This window comes from Cylas formicarius, unplaced genomic scaffold (genome assembly GCF_029955315.1).
Source record: "Cylas formicarius isolate icCylForm1 unplaced genomic scaffold, icCylForm1.1 PGA_scaffold_6__28_contigs__length_40554024, whole genome shotgun sequence".
Classification (NCBI taxonomy): domain Eukaryota; kingdom Metazoa; phylum Arthropoda; class Insecta; order Coleoptera; family Brentidae; genus Cylas; species Cylas formicarius.
Genome location: NW_026844347.1, coordinates 38036720 through 38058206, shown reverse-complemented (window position 1 = coordinate 38058206; position 21487 = coordinate 38036720). Strand labels below are relative to the sequence as shown.

The 21487-nt window shown below is 35.1% G+C and overlaps 1 protein-coding gene across 1 annotated transcript in view; it reads right to left on the bottom strand.

The window, feature by feature from the left end:
- Window positions 1-667: 667 nt before the first annotated feature.
- The window catches only part of LOC132702988 (protein tincar), a 160547-nt gene continuing 139727 nt past the window's right edge, over window positions 668-21487 (bottom strand). The window contains exons 11-16 of the mRNA XM_060671958.1: window positions 16706-16850; window positions 11684-11806; window positions 7135-7329; window positions 6929-7081; window positions 5472-5695; window positions 668-4673 (exon numbers count right to left, since the gene is read on the bottom strand). Coding sequence (XP_060527941.1) covers window positions 4472-4673; window positions 5472-5695; window positions 6929-7081; window positions 7135-7329; window positions 11684-11806; window positions 16706-16850 — 1042 coding nt within the window. The 3' untranslated portion in view covers window positions 668-4471. The remainder of the gene's footprint in view (window positions 4674-5471; window positions 5696-6928; window positions 7082-7134; window positions 7330-11683; window positions 11807-16705; window positions 16851-21487) is intronic.

The following is a 21487-nucleotide window of genomic DNA, read 5'->3' as shown; positions in this document are numbered from 1 at the left end:
TTGTAGGAGAGTTTACTCAAAAGAAGAATGATAGATGTGCAAATGTCTGAAAGAAAAAAGAAAGGTCAGGGGATGATTTTTTTTTGGTTTAATAACTAGTTTAAACCCAGGGGAGCTTATATGCCACTTCACACTCGAGATGCTGTAAATCTGTTAGCAACTCCGAATATGTTACTGTAGGCGTAAGCTGAAGATGTGCAGTTAAGTCTCGACGAGTGCAGGGTTGTTTCTTGTCTGTTCTTTGTTTTTAGAGAAGTTTGATATTTGGCAATAACGGTAAGTGGTAGAATGTGGTTAAGTGAGCAAACGGGACATGAGATATAGGACATCGGGATCTCAGTAGTGTTGATTGCTCACTTCACTATCCTCCGTCTCCCGATTGGGAAGTTGAGATATCAAAATAGTAGTTTCTTGAGCTAGCTAGCTCAAGAAACTACAGGCGACAGTGCAACATGGAGATTGCAAACCAATAAAGTGTATAGATGACAGCACACATTAGATTGTAGGGTATATGGTGGCGTATTTGCACTTATGCAATTAAGTCTCGCCACTCGTCAATAGATGGCAGCACACATTAGATTTTAGGGAATATGGTGGCGTATGTGCATTTATGCAATTAAGTATCTACTGACGTCGACTACTAATTAAAAAACAAAAACGTTCACCTTAAATATTTTTTATTTGTGATGCAAAGTAAAATAAATAGAACACCGGTATCGAATTATTTTTGATACTTTCACTTGTGTTTAAATACTAATTTTAGCGCGACGACTAGTTTTACGATTTGGTATATTTGATAAATGCGTCTAAAATATCTCGATCGACAACTAAATACTTAAAAGAGTTGATTTTTGTTAGGAAACACGTGTTTCGTTACACAATTAATATTATTATTAAACTTAGCTGGCTGTGACCTACATAACTTTATACTTAAAGTAAAATTGCGTTTACTTATAATATATACACAGATAAACTAATAGGAATATGAGAAAATCCAGTATAATACGAAAGTTTCGATCCACAGTGATAAAAATACTGAATTCCCAAAAATCCACAAACAACATTAGTTAATAACAAAAGTTTACACATCCGGGGGTTGGGGGGCGACGGAGGGACACTGAACGAATCTAAACAACCCATCCGTATTTCTAGTATAACAATGCGGATTTACTTTTCACAACCTTACGTCGCAAATTATATTATAATACCCAAGCTGGCCTATTTTTTCTCTCTCTATCTCGCACCCTGCGTCCTTAAAATTTGCCGCGAAAATCAGGAAAGGTCGAAATCAAAATTCACAACTCGATACGATTTCACTTCTCTAAAGTTTCGGTCACTAACCTATTTTTGTATGCACCGAAAACATGTCGAGATACAAGTTAAAACATTTTCCAAAAGTTGCGGTGAGTCAAAAAACACGCGTAACAGTAATACAGGAGTTGTTTTTATATTTTATTTTGTAATTTTTTTTTCGGGTAATTTATGTATAATTTGATATTTTATGAAAAACGAAAAAAGGTTTTAAATCAAATTAAAAATCTTACGTTTTAAGATAGATACGATCCTCAGGAGTCCTAAAATTAAATCACTTTAAATTTTGCAAATGTTAAGTTATATTTCTAGGAATAAATGAAAATGGAATACTTATACACATTTAAGAAAAAACAAATCCGCTAAATATGGGAATGTTTAATCAATTCCTCAGTTGATAATTATAATAAATAATTTAAATAAAATCAAATAGACTGCATATTGGTCTTATATATATACTATATAAACACTTTCATGATTTTTTCACTAGTTAATAAATCTAATAAGTACATTTTTTTCGTTTTGTTTGTTTGTACTTATTTTTTTGAAAAATCCGTCATTTGCAGAAAATTGAAAATGACATTTTTTTATATTTTCAGAAATAAGTTGTTGATGATGCTTAAAAACTTTCAGATGCATCATTTAGAACAATTTTATAGTGTTTAAAATCTGTAAAGGTATTTTTAAACATCCTGTATATAGCGAAAATGTTTCAACTATTTATTCCCGACATGCATCGGCGCCGGAATATGCAGTGATTCGCATATCACGGGTGAGCATCACATTAATTTACCACTACAATAATAATGGATTACCGTTATATAAATATTACAAAATGATATTCCATATAAAAGCTAATATTACCGTATCAAGATTATTGTTATATATTTTGTTATCACTTTGGTTATTCATGAATTTGACGTGATAAAAATTGAGTATTACGCGATATACTTGATATGGGGCGATGGATATTATTATCATGATTTTCCTTTTGAGACTGGTCGTTTTTCGTCTTGGCGGACGCGTCGAAAAAAGCAGAAAATGGCCGCCCGACGCTTCCGCCAATTTAATAATTAAAGTATACGCTACGATATCCTATTGCTTCGCACAACATCGATTTACAAAATATAATTGTATATCGTATTACAAGTACTTGCTAAGGGTTAAACTATTTGGTAATTGCGCATATTATTTGTCATATATTGCGGGGCTTTAAGTCCACGTACCGCGAGGCAGGATATTACCCCCTCTCGGGCTTCTTGTGCGATGATATAGTGCGGCGGAGGGGGACTCGCATAGTTCTTTCGGGAACTCACGGTACATGGCAAAGTCCCCTTTGTTTTGTAGAAAACGAAGTAGTACAGCAGTGCCGGTTCCAAGACACTTTTGGTTGACACTAACCAGAACTGGACTCAGAATCAGCTCTACTATACTACTAATGTGAAGAAAAAATTGAAGTTTCGGAATGTGAATGTGAAAAATACAAACAAAAATTGAAGATTTTTGCAAAGAGAAATCAGGGTAGAAGTTTTAGGCCATTTGATTTTCGACTGTTTCTTTTTGTTGGCACGAAATGTATGATTTTTTTTATTGCAGCACCTCAAAACTGGGGCTTTGACGCCGCAAGAAGTTTCGTAGTAGCCTCTTAAGGTCTACAACGGTTGAGAATGTTGAGAATATTTACTATGAATAAATTTTGCTAGTGTTTTCTAGGGGCGTCGTATAAAACGTTTACATCAAGTAACTCCAATTAATCCATTGTGGCAGATATTGTCAAAATAAGATCCGTAGACGTAACTAGGTGCTAATATGAAAATTTTGGCATTTTAAAGGATAAAGAGTTAAAAAAATATGAAAATGTGCTACTATGCACTATATTTCTTGCCCATTCAATTTGGACACAAGATTGTTGCTAGAAAATTGCGTTGATATATTTATTCTTTTATTTATTTATTTGATTACAAGAATACGTAAAACTCTTGTTAAAATTTTAGTTGCTTAAACTTTAGTTAGTTGCTTGAGTCAAAAGTGGAATATAAAAGTTAGTTTTAAAACAGATCTCTGAACCCCACCACTTTTTCATTTGTTCCACTTGTTTATATTCGGCCACTAAATAATTGTTAATACTACCTGTTGTGAATTATATCAGTATTAAGGATTTTCCCCAAGCGCCCTCTTAGTTACGCCTACGACAAAGGCCCATTTCGTACCCAAATTTTGCGAAAACTCGGCAAAAACCCGTGAAAACATAAAGCTCTACCTGCAAGCAGGTTTTATTACAAAGCGCATTTGGTTTCAACGACATCCAGATCGACTCACAAATACGTATCTATAAAATATTGAATACTTACTAAACCGTTCTTCTTTTGTTTACGTCTATAAGCGATTCGAAAGATAACAGTCATATAGAGAGATATTTTTCATAGGAAAGACATAGACTTTAAATAGGATTCTCTTTTTTTTTTTTGTTATAAATCTGCGTATAGAAGATTTTCCGGCTACAGGGTAGTTGCATATAAATTTACAATAAATATTCAACAGTTAGGCGAGATTATTCTTTGGTATATGAAGCGTTCCTTTACACTAAAAATGTATACGACTAGCAAATACAACCTGTATGGGGGAGCGGCTCAAAAAGATGCCGTTCGATTTCTTCTTTAGTGAAGAAAATTATTCGGAAATACCGACACGATACGATCGTAACCCAAAATGGTAAAGATAAAAGGGAAAAGTATAATGTAGCTCCGGTTCTTCAATCTCATACAATGTTAAATTTGAGGCATCTTGAGTTAAAATGCACTTAGAAGATGAAGAAAATCTAGCAAAAATTAGTGATTTTCTTCTCCTATGTCATTCATTACATGGCAGTCCTACACATATCCTGTAATATTCCATGCCTCTAGTGTTTAAAATAAAGGAAGTTGGTTTTATCACCAACCAAAGAAAATATTCAGTCAATTAACCAACTTAAAATGTAATGTCGAAAACATTCGTGATGTTATTTAAATTTAAAGAACCGAACGCTAGACCACTTCGTGGTTCGCTAACCGAACGTCACCACAGAGGGCGCGCGAGGTTTACAAATATGGATCCCTATAATTTATCGGTTATTATTTCTGTTTCATTTTCTTTTATGTTTATTGGGATCGTCCACTTGGATTTACGATGTATAGTGGCAAATCTCGTTCGAGGTCCTGTTGATTTTCGTGTAAATCGGCTCCAGTTTGGTGATGCCGGTTACCTGGTCGCCTTGTTTGTGCAGTCTTTTCGAATAAGGGTTGTGATTGTTCTGCGTCACCAGTTTCACCCCGTTCAAGTGCGTCGGTATCGTGCTATGGGCCTGTCTCGAGTACAAGTTGCAGCTGGAACGCACAACAAGCAACGTCGGTACACGTTTTCCATTGGTCACGTCACTAGACAATAAATAAACATCGAACGTCAAACGTACCAAACGGTTAACTACAACACTTATTTACTGGCATGTGACGTCACCCGAGATTTAGCAGATTACTTCTGTTCTCTGCTCGGAATTTCTTATCATTAATTAATTACATGCAGGGTGATATTTGAAATGGCCTCATATACTCTAATAAGTGAATATACGAGGTTAGCGCCAAAATTTCCCGGCCTGACATAGATGCAGCTCAAGTATCACGATAAAACTTTGTCTTAGTGGGCTGCGAAAAAAAATTGAAGTCTTGCGCCAAATGGTTTTTTATTGACAGCATTTTAAACAAGACGTGCCAGAAAAAATGTCGCAAATAACGCCAATTGGGTATAGAGCAGTCATAAAGTTTTTAAATTGTAATGTAATGAACGCAGTCCCATCTAGAATGAACTGGAATATTTCGTGGCTGGTGTGGTATAGAAATTCTCGACCAAATGTTAAACTGGGGACATTATTAGATACGACTACGGGTTGATCATGAAACTGTGACTTGTATGAGAACATTTTAGTGTATTAATCTAGATCATTCTCAAAAGAATTGTAAAAAGCTTTGTGTTTTATATTATTTATAATAAGTCAAGGAGAGTCAGTGAGAGTCAGCACCGGCGCCAAGTTTTTATCTATTAATTCCTTCGGCTCGGAGATAACCAACACCATCACACAACGCTGCTATAAATTTTTACTAAGCCAACCGTATTTCGCTTATAAATACCTATTTCCGTTGATTAAGTTCTGTGGAATATTTCCCGATGTGTGTTGGGGCAGCGGCATCGTCGAGCAGTTGGGATATGCGTTCTGCACCGTCGGCTGGGTGGGGTAGTGGGGCAATGTCGCCGAAGACGACTGACATCCCAGGTTCTTTTGGTCCATGAACGAAATCATTTTCATGTTGGTCGCCCGTCCGTAGGGGTCCTCTTTGAGGATCGCCTCCGGAACCTAGATAGAATTGTTGAAAGATTCGTACCAGTAGATATATAAAGCGAATAACCTAAACAAAGGGAGTTCTGGGCCATACACGTACCGGGTTATTCATTATGTTTAAGTTTGCAGATTTTTGCTCTATTATCTTATGCAAATCTTATAAAAAACAAATGACGATCACAAGCTGTCAAAATAACACCATAATTTTTTTATATATATTATTAGCTTAAATCGAGCAAAAATCGGATGTCTCAAGGAATTGTAGGGAAGGGTGGGACCAGGCGGCCCACTTTTTATTTTTTCTGGTTTTTACCCATCAATTTTTGACTAAATTTAACTAAATTTACCCAAATTTTGGAGAATTTTTTTTGGGGCAAGGTGAAAAATGATGAAAAAAAAATTTTTTTTTCATTGTCAAAAAGTTGTTCCTCTTTGACGACTTTTTATTGTTATATTGCTCAAAAAAAATATTTTTAACATGATAGGAAAGGTTTTTCTGGTTATATAGAAAAAAAATTGAACGTGATGATCTTTTTACAAATATATCACTAAATTGCCGCCAAAAAGTGGCGTATCGATGGTCTCTAATAATAGTTCTAAAAATAATTGTGGCGCTGTAATCGTTAAAAAGAAATACTAAGATTGTATATCACGCAGTATTGGGTTGAAATATTGTTCAATTTTCGTTCATTAATTACTTATTTTACTTTACGTTACACTGCCGTTAATTATTTGCACAGTATTAATGGTGCGTAATGATAAAAATAAAATGTGAATATGAAATAGGACGAGTGGTCTATGGCAAAAGCCATTGAAGCGGTAACCAATGGAGAAGTGGGCTTTTCTGTAGCTGCAACGGATTTTCGAGTACCGAAATGTACAAATAACCGAAATTTATAATTATTAGAAGAAAAGACGAAAAAAAAAATATTTTTGTTAATTTTTGCCCCCTATTCAAATCATCAAATCTATCAGACATTCCAAGAGAAGAACTACCACTGATCCTTCTACAGCTGCAATAGAAATAGGCATTTTAAAAAGAGTTTGGTCAGTTTAACACAACTGGAAAAAAACGAAACTAAACTTCCATGGCGTTTCAGAGAAAATGCGGAAAATCTGTGGTCTCTTAGACCTAGCGACTCATGACATCATGACATTAGGTGAAGAGCAAACTTTCATTCATCCCGCAGGTCAATTGAGCCTAAAGCATGGTCCAAACTTGTCTAGAAGGAAAGAACGCATACTCACCCCTTCATTGGGATTCGCTCTTAGCGATTTCCTTCTGATGACGACGGTACTTTCGGGTTGAGGCTCCACGTTACCGTCCAAGTTGATCAGGTTACCGTTTTGGGCGTGGTCTTGCGTCGAAGACGACGTCGAGCCTGGCGGTTTCGGCAGCGGCTGTAATCGAATATGCCGTAGCCAAATAGTTTTGGTAAAATCAGTCAATGAACCTGTTTTATGACGGAAGATGTGTCTTTGCTTTCGCTCGAATGCACCCCGCTAGAAGTCTCGCTGTGGCTGCTGCCCGGCGGTTCCGGTGGCGAAACCGAGCACTCGGTGCTTACCGAATCTGACCTGCCCGGTAAGTCCTCGTGAGCCATTATTCCGGAATCGGTACGTCTGAGGCTACGGTGACTTTGACCCGCCTGATCCAGGTTGCGATTGCAAAGGTAAAAGGTCATAGGAAAACCACGAATCTACGCAATGAGTAAGATCACGTCAAGTGGACCTCCCATTTACCACTTGATCATAAAAATTTAATCTATACATATTTTTTATAAGTACTTATGATGGAAAATAAGTAAGTAAGAGAGAAATTCATGAAATTTGCAGCATCCATGGCCAAATATCTATACTTTAAGAATATATTAATATATTAATACTATTAATTTTTTTTATTATTTTTACCAAACAGCGTAAATTTAGAAAAAAATAATCAACTTTAAATTTAGTAAATTTTTATTTTTAAATTTACTATTCAATTTTAGTTAACAAAAGAAAAACGGCTCCGTTACGATTTTCATTTGTTTTTCGCGTATCCTAATAAATAACTTTTGTTGTTTGTTCTATTCAGTATGTTATGATTGTTAATATTGTTAAAAAAATATATATTTTTTAAAAAATTATAATGACAATTACAATAAAATAACATAAATAATAAAATTTGTTTTATAATAATCTTTGTATTATTGTTTCAAATTATCACTAATAAAACCTTCAATGCAATGTAGAAATATTAAACTTAAATGTGTAAAGGATGTGACCGATAAAAAAAACATGAATTCTTTTACCAACAAATCAGTTAAATTTTCATTTGTTAACTTAGTTAAAATAATTTCAAGACGTTAAAATATTCTTAAAGTATAGACATTTGACTTAAAATTTTCATTATAAAAAAAATGTTGTTAAAATCGAAATTTCAAAAAATCGTTTGAGGGATCAATTTTCCATCATAAGTACTTATAAGAAATATATATATAGATTAATTTTTTATGATCAAGTGGTAAATGGGGGGGTCCACTTGACGTGATCTTACTCCAATCCGAGTTGCTTTTTGGTAAAACGAAAGATGCCGCATACGAATTCGTCATTCGTAATATTTTCCGAGTTACACCGTGTCAAAGTTCTTTTTTTTAATTTCATTTTTAACGCAGTGTTATCGTTTAGCCACAACTCGATTTTTCATTCTCGGTTCGAATTATACCTGAAAACGTGATTATACCCAACAGGACTTAATGAAATTTGTCACAATTCGTTAAAAATTGCCGCTGCAAGAGAAAAAAGAATACTTCAGATTGTCGAGTCTGACCCGTCAACGAGTACGAGGGAACTTGCTGCTCAGGAACGAATTGCTTGCTCTCCAGTTGGGGAACTTTTGAGTGAAAACGCTCTTCGGCCGTCTCATGTTCAAAGTGAGCACTGAATAAGGGTAATGAGCAATTGAAAGTATCTTTATGCAGTTATCAAATTTTGGGAAAAAATCGAAATTGCTTTCATCATTTTGTTCACTGACGAGACTGCATTCAGCAACGCATTTTTTGATAGCTTTGGATTTCATCAGTTGATTGATCATCTCGCCGCTCGTTACCGTAGGATAATATTTTCCACATGAATGATCTAAATTAAAAAGCTTGATGCCTTTGAAACTATAAAAAAAGATCGCGATAATTCTCTTAGCAATTATAAGAAAAATAAAAATGCAAAAACTGGAGAGAATAGAATTTATTTACAGTTGCTGAGGGACGGAGGAAATAAGCGTTTTATATTATGTGGTATAATTTAAAGTCACTGAATGTAGGAAGGTGTAAAAAGCATGGAAGTTATGATCCAGCTATTCTGAGCTAATTCTGAACAATCAACTTTTTATTCAAACGTCCGAGCTAGAAATAAAATGTTTTACTTTGTTTTGATGAAATTGACGCCTTGAATGTGACGAGAAGCATTGGCATGAACTCACTCTTTCCAGAAAGGTTGCCAATAATTTGCAGGATTTTTGAAAAAACTTTTAAACCAACAAATTGAAAAGTATTTGGAGAAAAATAAAGTATTACCTCAAAATCATAGCCTAAAAATCTCAGTATATAATAATATAGGTTTTTCTGACATCAAACTCCGGGATTGTTGCATTTTATTACCAGGCCCTAAAATATTTTATATTTAGATAATTAAGAAAATCTCAAAGAATTAGTCACAAAATTAATGAAAATGGTTGGCTCTGTATGCAACATAGAAACTTAATTCATTCACTTCGTACCACAAAATTATTAATTTAAGATCTCCACGATACATTTATCATAAAATGAGTTTTAGATCAGAGTTCCACAATCATCATCATAGTGTTTACTTTCAAGTATCATCTCCTTATGTCATTGATGTTCGTGATTATTTTAGTAGAATTTTATGTTTATCAGTAAATAATAATACATATTTACATTTGTCTATAAAGAATTTAAAATAAAAATTTTGCGTTGCCTCCTTATAAAGAAAATATTTTTTATGTATTATTAAATACTGGTGCAACACACGTAAAATTGGCATTTTGTTAGAAGATTAAAAATTTTAATTAATTTTACAAATAAGATGGAATTGGAACAAACATTTTCTAAATGGACGTGATTGGGAATAATTTGCAATGGCGATAAAAATTATTGGAAAAACACTAATGAGAAAATTATTAATATTTTCGGAACAAAAAATATTTTCAACACCTTTCTTACGTTTTGCTTCATTCGTTTGAACTAAGGCTACTTCACTCTTGTGCATAAAACGATAGCCAAAATTTCTGTTTTTATAATTCTCATTTAAAATACAAAAAATAAATATCTAGTCTACATAAACAATATATTTTTCTTCAACGCCACACGGTTAAATTTCTTCTCGTGTTCAACTATTTTACGAGAATTGATTACTGAAAGAGAGTCTCGAAACTTGGAACGCTGTTTCGGATTTTCTGGCCGAAAACGTTTTATATAGCTAATTAATTATCGAGCCTCTCGTGACCCTTTTGACCCGTCAAACTTTGCGATGCGATTAATCTAAGTTAGTAAAAGTTGGTAGCCGAATTGTGAGCTGCGTCTGTATTAAGCCTGATAACCAAATATAGACGCACATTTTCGAGTCGACCTTTCGATTCGCGCAACAAGAACCCAGAAAGTACTCAAGATTTAAGGTTAACAAGACCAAAAAAGTTTCATTCCATTCCATTCTTGACAAGCAAGTTTCGATGTGCAATTCTGACCAGTATCAGTAGTGTGGGTTTGTTACTTTACCGTCCACCGCTATCCGGAGATAACCAATCGGTTTGTTGCAAACCATCTCAAAGATTATCGAAAAATTGCAGCTAAACAACTTCGTCAGTTCCTATGCGATAACAAAATCCTCCCAGACACTCAATCTGATTTTCGACCCCTTCACAGCACTACTTCTGCCTTGTTTCATGTTACTGATGATTTATTGAGAGCAGCGGATTCTAAATTAAACTCTTGTCTCATACTCTTTGACACCGTGGATCATTTCTTTCTCCTAGCTAAACTGGAATTCTTCCGGATAAAAGGTACTGCTTTTTCTTTTTTTTTAATTTTTCTTGGTCAGAGATACCATTGCTTTGCAGAGGGGTGTTCACTAGAGGAATATTCCGGGACCTATTCTGTTCTCAATTTATACAGCTGACTTCTTTACTTTTCCTAAATTGTGTAAATCTCTTCAATATGCCGATGATGCTCAGGTATATTTATCTTTTTAATAATAGCAATAATTGCGGAAGTATCTGCAACCCACAACCTCTTATTGAATACTAACAAAGCGCAGATGTTATTATTTGGAAATGAAAGGGAAGATATTGCAAAAAAAAAACGGATCTTTTAGCTATAACGCAGTCAAATTATTTAATTTAATTTAATACCCGTAACTAGCAAAAGCGTATGAGTTTATGATGTGCGTCTCTTTCCTGTATTTGCGATGTATATACGAGTGCATATTTTATTGACAATTATGGTGTTGGTGCTGTTGTCCTTGTGGTTACATGGAAGAGCGCAAATTGCGATATCTCAAGATCTAACCTTCATCTTCGCATGAATAAAAAACAAGCTCAAACAGCTATAAAACAGTTCTTGAACGTGTCACCGACAAGTTTGGATCAGGTCCCGAAAAAATCTTAATCAGGTCTCGTTCGATCAGGTTTATACAGGTCTGCAATAGATCTTGATGCGATCTTGATACGAAAAAATACACTACTAGTATCGAGCACCAAATTCATATTGTGTCTTTAAAATGTCTCGGTTCATCCAAATTATAATCATTACTTTTTAAAACATCGAGCTATCAAATTTTGTTAGTGAACGAAGCAGAAAGGATGAACCGATACCTAACTTAGGTAAGTATGTCATGGTAATCGATAACGAGTTCACGCTGACACCGAAATAGATAAGCTGGACGATTAAAAGATTTTGGGTAAAGGGAGAAAAATTCTATGTCGCGGATATATTGGGCGTTTCGTCATACCTGGCAGTTGTGCACGACCACAGGTTCAAGCAAAGGGTTGGGGTCTTCGTAGACTACCGGGGGCGTGAAATCCTGATTGGTGCTGGCGTATGTAATGCGTTCGTCGTGGACGCAAGCCAGAAGCTAAAAGAATAAATGAAAAAAATAGAAACTAAAACTGAATTTCGTCACAGAGCATGGCAAATAGATTATAATTATTTAGGACATCTCTACCTTTCCTCTGAATTCCCTGAAAAGTTGAAAATAATCGATCCAAAATTGAATCCTATACCGTAATTTTCAACTTTTCGTCGAAAGAATTTACTCTACGATTTATTACGATTAACCATAGCAATTCCACAAAATTATATTAGCAAAACGTAAGTTAAAAAGGGGACTGAGTGAATGAAAATCCGTATGAATTGTACAGCCATAAGGTAAAATTTGATGTCATTGGTGAATATTTTTTAAATGGCGTTACAGTTACGGTAACTGAATTACAAATGAGAAGTATCAATATTCAAGATTTCTGGTTGGAACCACAGCAGTGTTTGGACTGATCAATTGATGGTGGTCATTATTAATTGACCGGTCACTTATCCACTTTTTAATTTACTAGTCAATAAATATTTTATATAACATTTTGCAAATTATTTAATTATAATGATTTGCCAAGGAATATCCGAATACGATACTTGGCGATTCGGGGAACAAAATATAATAATATTTAATAAATAAATATGAATTTCATGACATTTTAAAAATTATTTCGATCAATTGGTTAGTCAATTGTCATTATAACATTTTCTCAGTCAATTTCACAACCCTAGGCTACATTATGTATGGTGAACTATAACGCAGTTAAATTATTTTATGAAATACATTATGCTATAACATCATACCCCACAATAAAGTCCTTCAAAAAAGCGTTAATAATGTTTGTTAGGCCTGCCAGTATCTGGCGAAAGCGTATGAGTTTGTGCGCCTATTTCTTGTGTTTATGATTCCTGATTACTGGAAATTCAGTTATTTAATGCCAATTCATAAAAATGGTGACAGAAGCAATATTAGTAACTATAGATATGCATACAATCTGTCATTCCCAAACTTTTTCATAAACTATTCTGTCAGCATTCTTCCTGGTATTGTAAAAAAATTATGTGTGACAACCAGCACGGGTTTTCTCGGGGTAGGTCCACTGTGACTAACCTGCTGACTTATCAGCTGGATCTGTTGGTCTAAACAAGTGGACAGTGTCTACACGGACTTTTCGAGGGCGTTTGACAGAGTTATTACTTTTTTCTCGCTTAACTAACACCCTTCAAAATAGATACAACGATAGAGTGTGTCACCAAAGTTAGGGACCTTGGAGTAATCTTTGACAGTAAACTGGCCTTTTTGGATCAGCTGGAGGATATTGTTAACAAGGGCATGAAACGTCTAGGTTTTATTACCCGTAATAGTACACTGCTCTCATCCGACTGTTTTAAAGCCCTTTATGGCTCCTTAGTTAGATCTACACTGGAGTATGCATCAGTAGTGTGGTCTCCACATTACAGATGTCACATTGAGAGATTGGAGACTGTTCAGAGGGCATTTCTGAGGTCCCTAGCATATAGAGCGTAGTAACTTTCACATTAATTATGTTCTGGTATGTGAGCCCACTCCGATATCTTGACGTTTTATAAAATTTTGAACGGTGTATATAACTGTCCGGCTCTCCTCCAGTCCATTGATTTTAACATCTATCAAAGACGTCAGAGCTCCCCAATGTTTTGTATTCCATTTCATCACGCCAACTATGGCTATTTTTCTCCTTTAACTCGAACCTTGAGGTTATTTAACAGTTGCTCTCTTGATCCCTTTGCTGGCGGTCTTCGACTATTTAAGACAAAATTGAAACAGGTGGTTGATTGTAGTTGTGATACTGTTTGTTTACTTTTTCTTAGTGTTTTTGGGTTCTTATATGTTTTATATGGTTATTTAAAATGCTTGTTATCTAAGTTGTTGTTTTGCCATGTTGCTAATTATATTATATATTGTTGCTTTTTCTTTGTAAATTGGGTGTGTATTTTGTTAACAGTTATGGTGTTGGTGCTGTTCTTGTGGTTACATGAAAGACCGCAATTTGCGAATGTCGCCACTTTTGTATTATATACACTTTTATATTATAATATTTTGATTTTCAATGAAGGCAGTTTATCATTATTATTATTAACTGCATTGTAAATTGGTGGATGAATCGAAAGAATTTGTTGTCTTACGTCTTAGATGGTTGTCAAAACCAAGAATAATTGTTAATATTTTTGCAAGTTAAGGCGAGGACTATTCAGCAACTTTAAGCAAAGGGCAGAAACTAAAAATTTTATAATTTTTTAAATAGTACTCGCTTTTTAAACCCCGCCCGTTATTTGCTTCCGCGAATCACAGTAGTCGAACGATATGGAAAAATCGGGAACCGAAAGCTCGCGTGATTCGAATTAATGGACCGTTAAACGAAACCTTTTTTGCTGTCGAATATCTGACGAACGGCCTTTGAAGGGTTTCTCTGAAAACGCTTTGTTCGATTTAAATACGCCAGATCTCGGGCTCGTATACGCTCATCCCTGATGTACCCCAGTTTCACGTCACCACGTCGCTACTGATTGACACGCCATCTTTTCTTGATAATATTATTTGAAGGCACCTCAGTTTACGATATATGTTTATTATCGATCTTATACGTGAATTCTGTCATATAGATGGTATGAATATACGAATATATTACCACAAAGCTGTTGCCGTTTGACCCTGTTCCGGACACTACAGAATGAATAGTATTAGTCAAAGGCTTTCTACAGTTGAAATATCTCCTCTGTACTCGACATACAGGATAAACACGACTTTTACTAAACTCAGGTCAACGAAAAAATATTCTGTGCACAGACCGTTCCGTCAAAAACTCAAATTTAAATTTATAGTTTGTACTTACGACGCCCATTTTTTTGCAAAATGGCAGGGGATTTTTCAGCGCGCGTTGCACCCGGGCTGATTTATTTGCCTAAGACCAGGTCTGTGAATGCGGCTTCGTGTATCGATTTTTCATTAGGCCCCTGCTGGCTGAGTGGCTTGCATTCGCACCGAATGAAGTTACCGACTTGCGGATAAGATAATAGAGGCTTGCCTAAATCATCTAAAAAGTCTTTTCTTCTTAAAGTGCAGTGTCATTTAGGACTTCGCATTTCTTGTGCGCTCTGCATTGCATTCTGTCACCAACACCACAACTCGAGAATTCGATATTGCTCTTGCTGCTAATCATATGTTTGTTTTCTTTTACAAATTAAAATTCTTTACTGAAGTCTGCGATATGTGTAATCGGCATCTGAGGCCCCTCCAAGTAATCCACGTAATCCACGTGTATCTGACAATATTCAACCACTCGCTCATCATTATTGAAGGAAATCTTCGTAATGTATTTTTATTTCCTGTCAGTTGTTCTTTGATTCTAGCAGCTGCTGACTGACTACAATATACATTCTTGATTATTCTGAGGTCTTTGTCATCCAGCCCGTCTCCAGGATGAAGCAGACAAATAGTATCAGAGTTGACGTCCCTGCAACTCTGAAATAAAACCTGAATCGCTGGTTCGCTTATTCTTGTCCTAGAGGGACCCATTATTTTTCTATAGGTCTCCTGCGGACTTAAACTCTCTCTTGGCACAGTTTACGATACTGTTCATATCAAATTATCACATCTTCAAAAGTTTTTCATTTACCGCCAACCAGAAATTTCTGGAATCTATTAGAATTTTTGGCCCACAAACGACGTACGCTGTATGGATCTCCTTAGTTTCCTGGTATACGAATTTCAAGAAACTACTTGTTTTCTGAAACCATGCAATACGTGGTAATAGTAAAGGACGTCATCGCGTCTAGATTGAGGGCGGGAAATAGCGATTTTCATTTGGATTTTTTTAAATATCTCGAACAGCGTATGTGATAGACGAAAACCGTGAATACAAAAATTATAGCCCTTGATACAGCTTATAACACTGTTTGAACGGATTAGCTATTATTTTTAAGAATTTTGATTGTACGATTTTGATTTATAGATTTTTGACCATAACTAAAACACCTTGTATATAATCAAAATAATGTCTGACACAAAATATACAGCGCCGGGTCTCCTGCGAATGTAAAATTTTTCCGGTCGGCCTTGAAGGAAAAGACGTTTTTCTGGATGACAAAATAACCACAAAAATTAAAAAAATACTTCGCGTTATTTTCTTCTACTCCTACTTCTCTCCCAAGTCTGACGTCCGTAGCTGCAAATTTGGAGTACTTATTATGTTTTTTTATATTGCACGGATTATCGCGAACACCCTGTACAATACTTAAAAACCGTAAATAGAAAAGTTTAAGCTGCCTGTATCGGCTATATCGTCATGACCGTTACCGAGATATAAAATTTGTATACGAGATACTTTCGAAAATCGATGAAATCGAATCGAACAAGCTTCGTGGAGATTTTGCTAAGTTGTAGATATCCTTAATTATGGTTGTTAGTCTTAGTTAGTTAGTGTTAGCTAGTTTTTAGTTTCAGGAACTGTACTTTACTTCTTCATACATGATTGGTGGCAAACATAAAAAAGTGATTATTAGACATAAGCGCTGAACAATTCATCTTAAAAAAAAAATAACAAGGCCACGTAGACACTTGAGCAATGTTAAAGTGAAGTCTTCGGTTAGTTGTTTTGGTTAGTTAAGATCTGTAATTTGGTTATCTTAAAAACTCTACTGGGGGACGGGTGGCTTAGAAGTAACCAAAGGATGCTACTACTAAACACCGCCAGAGCATTCAACACTCTATAACTACTACTGCCACGTATTTTCATGTTTGCCAAGCTTTAAATATACAGGATGTTCAAGTTTTATTTGTTTTTTTTTTTAATTTCCGCTCTGCATCAATTTATAGGGGGTTATTTTTTAGGAGTTCTTGTTATTAGTTACTTTTAGATATGTTTTCTTCTATGATCATCTGTATGTGTATCAAGGTTACACATACCTTTCCCTCCTCACTCGCCGTTTCTTCACCGTCACTTAGCCTTTGGGACGCGGAGGGGGGCAGGGGTAGTTCCCTGAGTGTAGCGTAGTCCCCGTCATCTTCGTCCATTCCCGGTATGGTACTCCTTCGAACACTGGATTTTGCACTGAAACAATGAACGGTTTTACCTTCATTATTTTACCATCACCGTTCAGTTTTTCCCATAAGAAAATGTCAAGCTATCAATTTTTTATAAACAGATTAAACGAAAGTTTTAATTTTTTTCTTTTCTGGCGAGGATCGAACCCGGGATCGTCCGGTGTGAGCGACGACGTGGTTTATCTTTTTTAATAAGATATGTCAAATGTTACAAATAAAAAGTTCATATTAAACTAAGTTGGCTTCACGCAAATTGTAAAAGTTCTTGCGTAAACACCTCAATGAAAATTAAAAAAAATCATTTTGGAGGGGTCATTTATTTGTATAACCCCCATATTAAAAAAAAACTTTGTTTTTTTTCAAAAAGGCGAAACAATTTAGAAAAAAACTGACTACGCCACTGAATTCTACGTAAAATCTATATCGGTTGCGAGATATGAGGGACGCCCCAAAACTTCAAATTTTAAAAACTAAGCAAGTCATGAAAATTTTATTAACGTCATCATCTTTCCTTTCACAAAAAAGTAGCAAAGTAACTAACAACTGGCATACCCATACCCCTCAGTAGCGACTAAAATGGGACACAGTGTACAGTACGTCCCTAAGCTACGTCCAAAATTTTGGTCTACTATAATTAATTTCTAAGATAGGTATAGGAAAACGCCTTATATAACAAAGCCTTAAATACGGAATATGATGGCCTGTGATTACTCTTCAGACGAATTCCATCAGAAAACTGTTTTTGATGCTACCTGGTAAGAACCAAAACTAATCATAATAGTTGTACGATTTTTTTTATCAACAAAACTGTACCTAAAGCCTGCATGGCGTTATCATATTAGGCATTATTAGCGATTTACACCAGCGTGGCCCGTAGATCAAGGTTCAAGTTGTCGCCCAACACCGGACGGGTCCCGGGTTCGATCCTCGCCAGGTGCGAAAAAAAAACCAGACATTTTCGAGGTTTCTTTCAATGGTCTGCGAGATAATATATAAAATTATTTAATCTGAGGATTTGAGACCGGAAATAACATGAAGCTATATCTCATCAATTGGGCGTCGCATGCGTGCGTTTCCGTATCCGTCAGTGACGTTTTATTCGCTTGTCATCCGTCAATGACGTTTATGCGATTGTCTCCGGGGATAGCCGTCAGAACAATACGGATTGCCGTCTAGCGCGTAAACAATGTCGGTAAATCTGAATGTGCCGTAAAGGGAGCAGTGTCCGCATTTGCCTAACCGTATTATTCGGAGCGGCACACATGCAAATACATCGTGGCGGCGTTGAAAACTGACGAACAACTCCGCAAGCGGAAAGTTTCAATCGCTCGGGGACCTTCGCAGCAAGAGAGACCCTACGAATCGTTTGTAAATACGAATCTGCGCGAATCAATAGAATACTTTCGGGGGATAAGTTAATCGAACCGGTGGAACGTAAATAAATAAATTTGATCAATTTTTATTTGTTTCATTCCAAACAGCAGTTTACATGCATGGTAAAAGAGTAAGAGAAAATCAAGACATGGGGAATAGAGTACTAAATCATAGCTCATAATCGAAAGGACAAGTGACTGACCTAAAAGTTTCCGTAAACTGAAATTAAGGACAGTTCTATGCCTGTATAAATGGCTCAAAACCCAACAAGACTTTTTCACCAACAAAGATACATATTCCACGAAGCTCAGTTTACAATCAAATGTAACAACAAGGTTTTTATCACAATTCAAACGTTTACCCTTAATTAATAATTACATTTGGGTACTTGTTCAATGTTAGGTTTAGGGGAGAAGAACATTACGCTGAATTTTTCGCATCTAAGTAAAACACATAAAAAGAACTTACCTATTAAAACAAAAATTGTTAAATACAATCAGGGAAATATGACTACCAGATAAAAAAATATTCTTCCAACTAGCCATTTTTGAAAGCAATGAAGCTAAAAGTATCACACGAAGGTCTGCAATATTGTAAAACTTATCTCAGTGTTAGCTTTGGTCTCATGGTAAAGTAACCACTTTTAAGTGATGCTTTTTTATCGAAGATTTTGAACTTGCATCAAACAATATTCTGATTGAAGAGGATGATTAAGAGGATGAGCACGATGAAGAAATAGAAGACAAGGGACAAGAAGAACAAATATATATACTATGGGCTTTTATTTTCGTTTGCAACTTCATTAATTGGTTCATAAATTTCCTAACATTCCTAATATTTTATGATTAAACATTCGAAAAACTATAAGCTAGGAAGTAAAGTTAAAGATAAAATTATTTCTATATTGACAAACTTGACATTTTCCTCATGTGGTCAATGGGGTGCTTTCAGAGCACAGTGAAAGCAAATTGTCGTATACGAGAGCTGAAAAAGTTTCAGGCCTTTGCTTATTGTGCTTTTGAACTGGTAAAACTAAAACATTTTCCCGTGTCCTTTTTAAGGTAACGCTTCTGTAGAATTCATCACGACGTGATAACTTGTAGAACGTTTTATTAGGGCCTTTCTTTTCAACTTTAAACTCCGAGATGTCTCTCCAGTTCACTATATTTTTGTCATCTTAAGATTAAAACTTGAAGCACCAAAAATCCGGAGTTCACAAGTTAAAATTTTGAAAATTTATATCGGACAAACAGGTAGAAGATTTAATCAACGCATTAACGAACATTAGAGAGCGTATAAAAATAAAAGTTCTGCTTCTAATAATGCCGTTCATTTAAATTTAGAAATGCACAAGTTTGTTGATAATTTTGATATTTTACATGATGAATCAAAAAGAAAAAAATTTGTTGGAAGCTATTAAGATTAACAAAATGAGATATTCGATTCGATTTTAAATTAATTTAAATTTAGAACCCTGCAATGTTAATTAAAAATCTATTACTACCTGTTTCTATATACGACGTGTGTTCAAAAAGTAAGGTGACTTTTGTAATCGGGCTGGTTACGCACATTCCATCTTCGATTTTTTTTTCTGTTATACATATGTCAATAACATATGTTCACAGTTTCGGCCAGTCTGAAGGGGACAATATTAATTTTGTCAATTTTGATTAATAAATAAATACTTTTTGATAAAACTTCTCCTTACTTTTTGAACACACCTCGTATACGCATTTTTTGTTCTAATTTAATTGTGTTAAATCGATTTTCATTTAGCAACGGCCACCTCAGTTCAATGAAATTTAATAGTCTTAAATGTTTCAATAAATCCTTAATTTCCAAAAAAATCTGTAAATCTAAAAGTAGGCACCAATTGCGACGGCATAAACAAGTTTCTTGAATGAGACATAGCGGTAGAATCTGCGCTGTGACAGGAGTCTTCCTCACTTTCAAAAAATTGCTCAGAAAAGTCTATTTTTTGTGAGTTTCGCCTTACCAATACCAATTTTACGATATAGATATACCAAATATTTACAAACATCTAGGTATGATTCGAAATACAACTTAATAATAAAATTAAAGTAATTAAAATATCCAAAGTTAGTTACATAAGTTCAGTAAAAACCCAAGATTTCCTAGTTTGTATTTACTGCGGCCTAAATTACAAATAACGTCCTCTGTGTACGGTTGGTATTCTTGTTTCCGTGGAAACGGAGGGCATAAAAAATACCTACCAAAGGCGCACAGAATGACCAACGAGGCCTATCGATCGGTGCGCGGGCCTAGAACAGTGGTAATTAAAAAGTACCTATATCGTTGCCCGTATTGGAATTTTCAATTACTTCCGAACGATGTAAAGGGAAATTAATCTCTGATTTCAATCGAAAACCCAAACCGAGAGTAAAAAAAAAGTATCAATGCAATATATGCCCGAGTTCTGGAAACACGAGTTCCATTCTTGGTCTGAGCATATACCGAAGTTGTATTTTTTAAAATTGTCATCATCATTTCGTAAAAAGGAAGGTCCTTTTTGCGATAAGATCGGATTTAGTCGAAAAGTAAATTGTCACTAAGTTGGCCATGGATCATCATGGCCAACTTCATCACGGCAGTTGCGGCATATCTTGAATATTGTTCGAATATGGATTAAGGAATAATGTTTTCAATTACATTTCAAAGAAACGAAACGTTGAATCCATATGAGGAATTAATTTATATTTTTAGATTACTTAGTTATGTTCATTGTAACACAGCATTTTTATATATCAAAGTGTATGATAGACGAAAACCGTAAATACAAAAATTGTAGCCCTTGATACGGCCTATAACACTGTTTGAACGAATTGGCTATTGTTTGTACGAATTTTGATTTACGGTTAATAAAAATTTTTTTTTTTCGACGGCGATCATTTCTGTACCAACGGCGATCCCATAGGACTTACCGTTACCGAGATATAAAATTTTTATACGAGCGCAGATACTTTCGAAAAACTCGATTTAATCGATTTTCGAAAGTAACAAGATTGTGCAACTGTTATATATGATTGAGGTTGGCACAATTGTGGAAGGTAATAATAAATGTTTATAATTTCTTTGAAATCTTTATCAGGAGATAATATTTTCAATTCTTCAGGGACAGTGTTGTAAAGAAATAATGTTGTAGAAAAAAATTTTAATAGGGTTTTTTTTTTCGTGACAAATACGAGGGACCTTCGCAACATACTATGATATGGAACATTGAAGCAGAGTGTAACTTCCTTCTATCAGCTA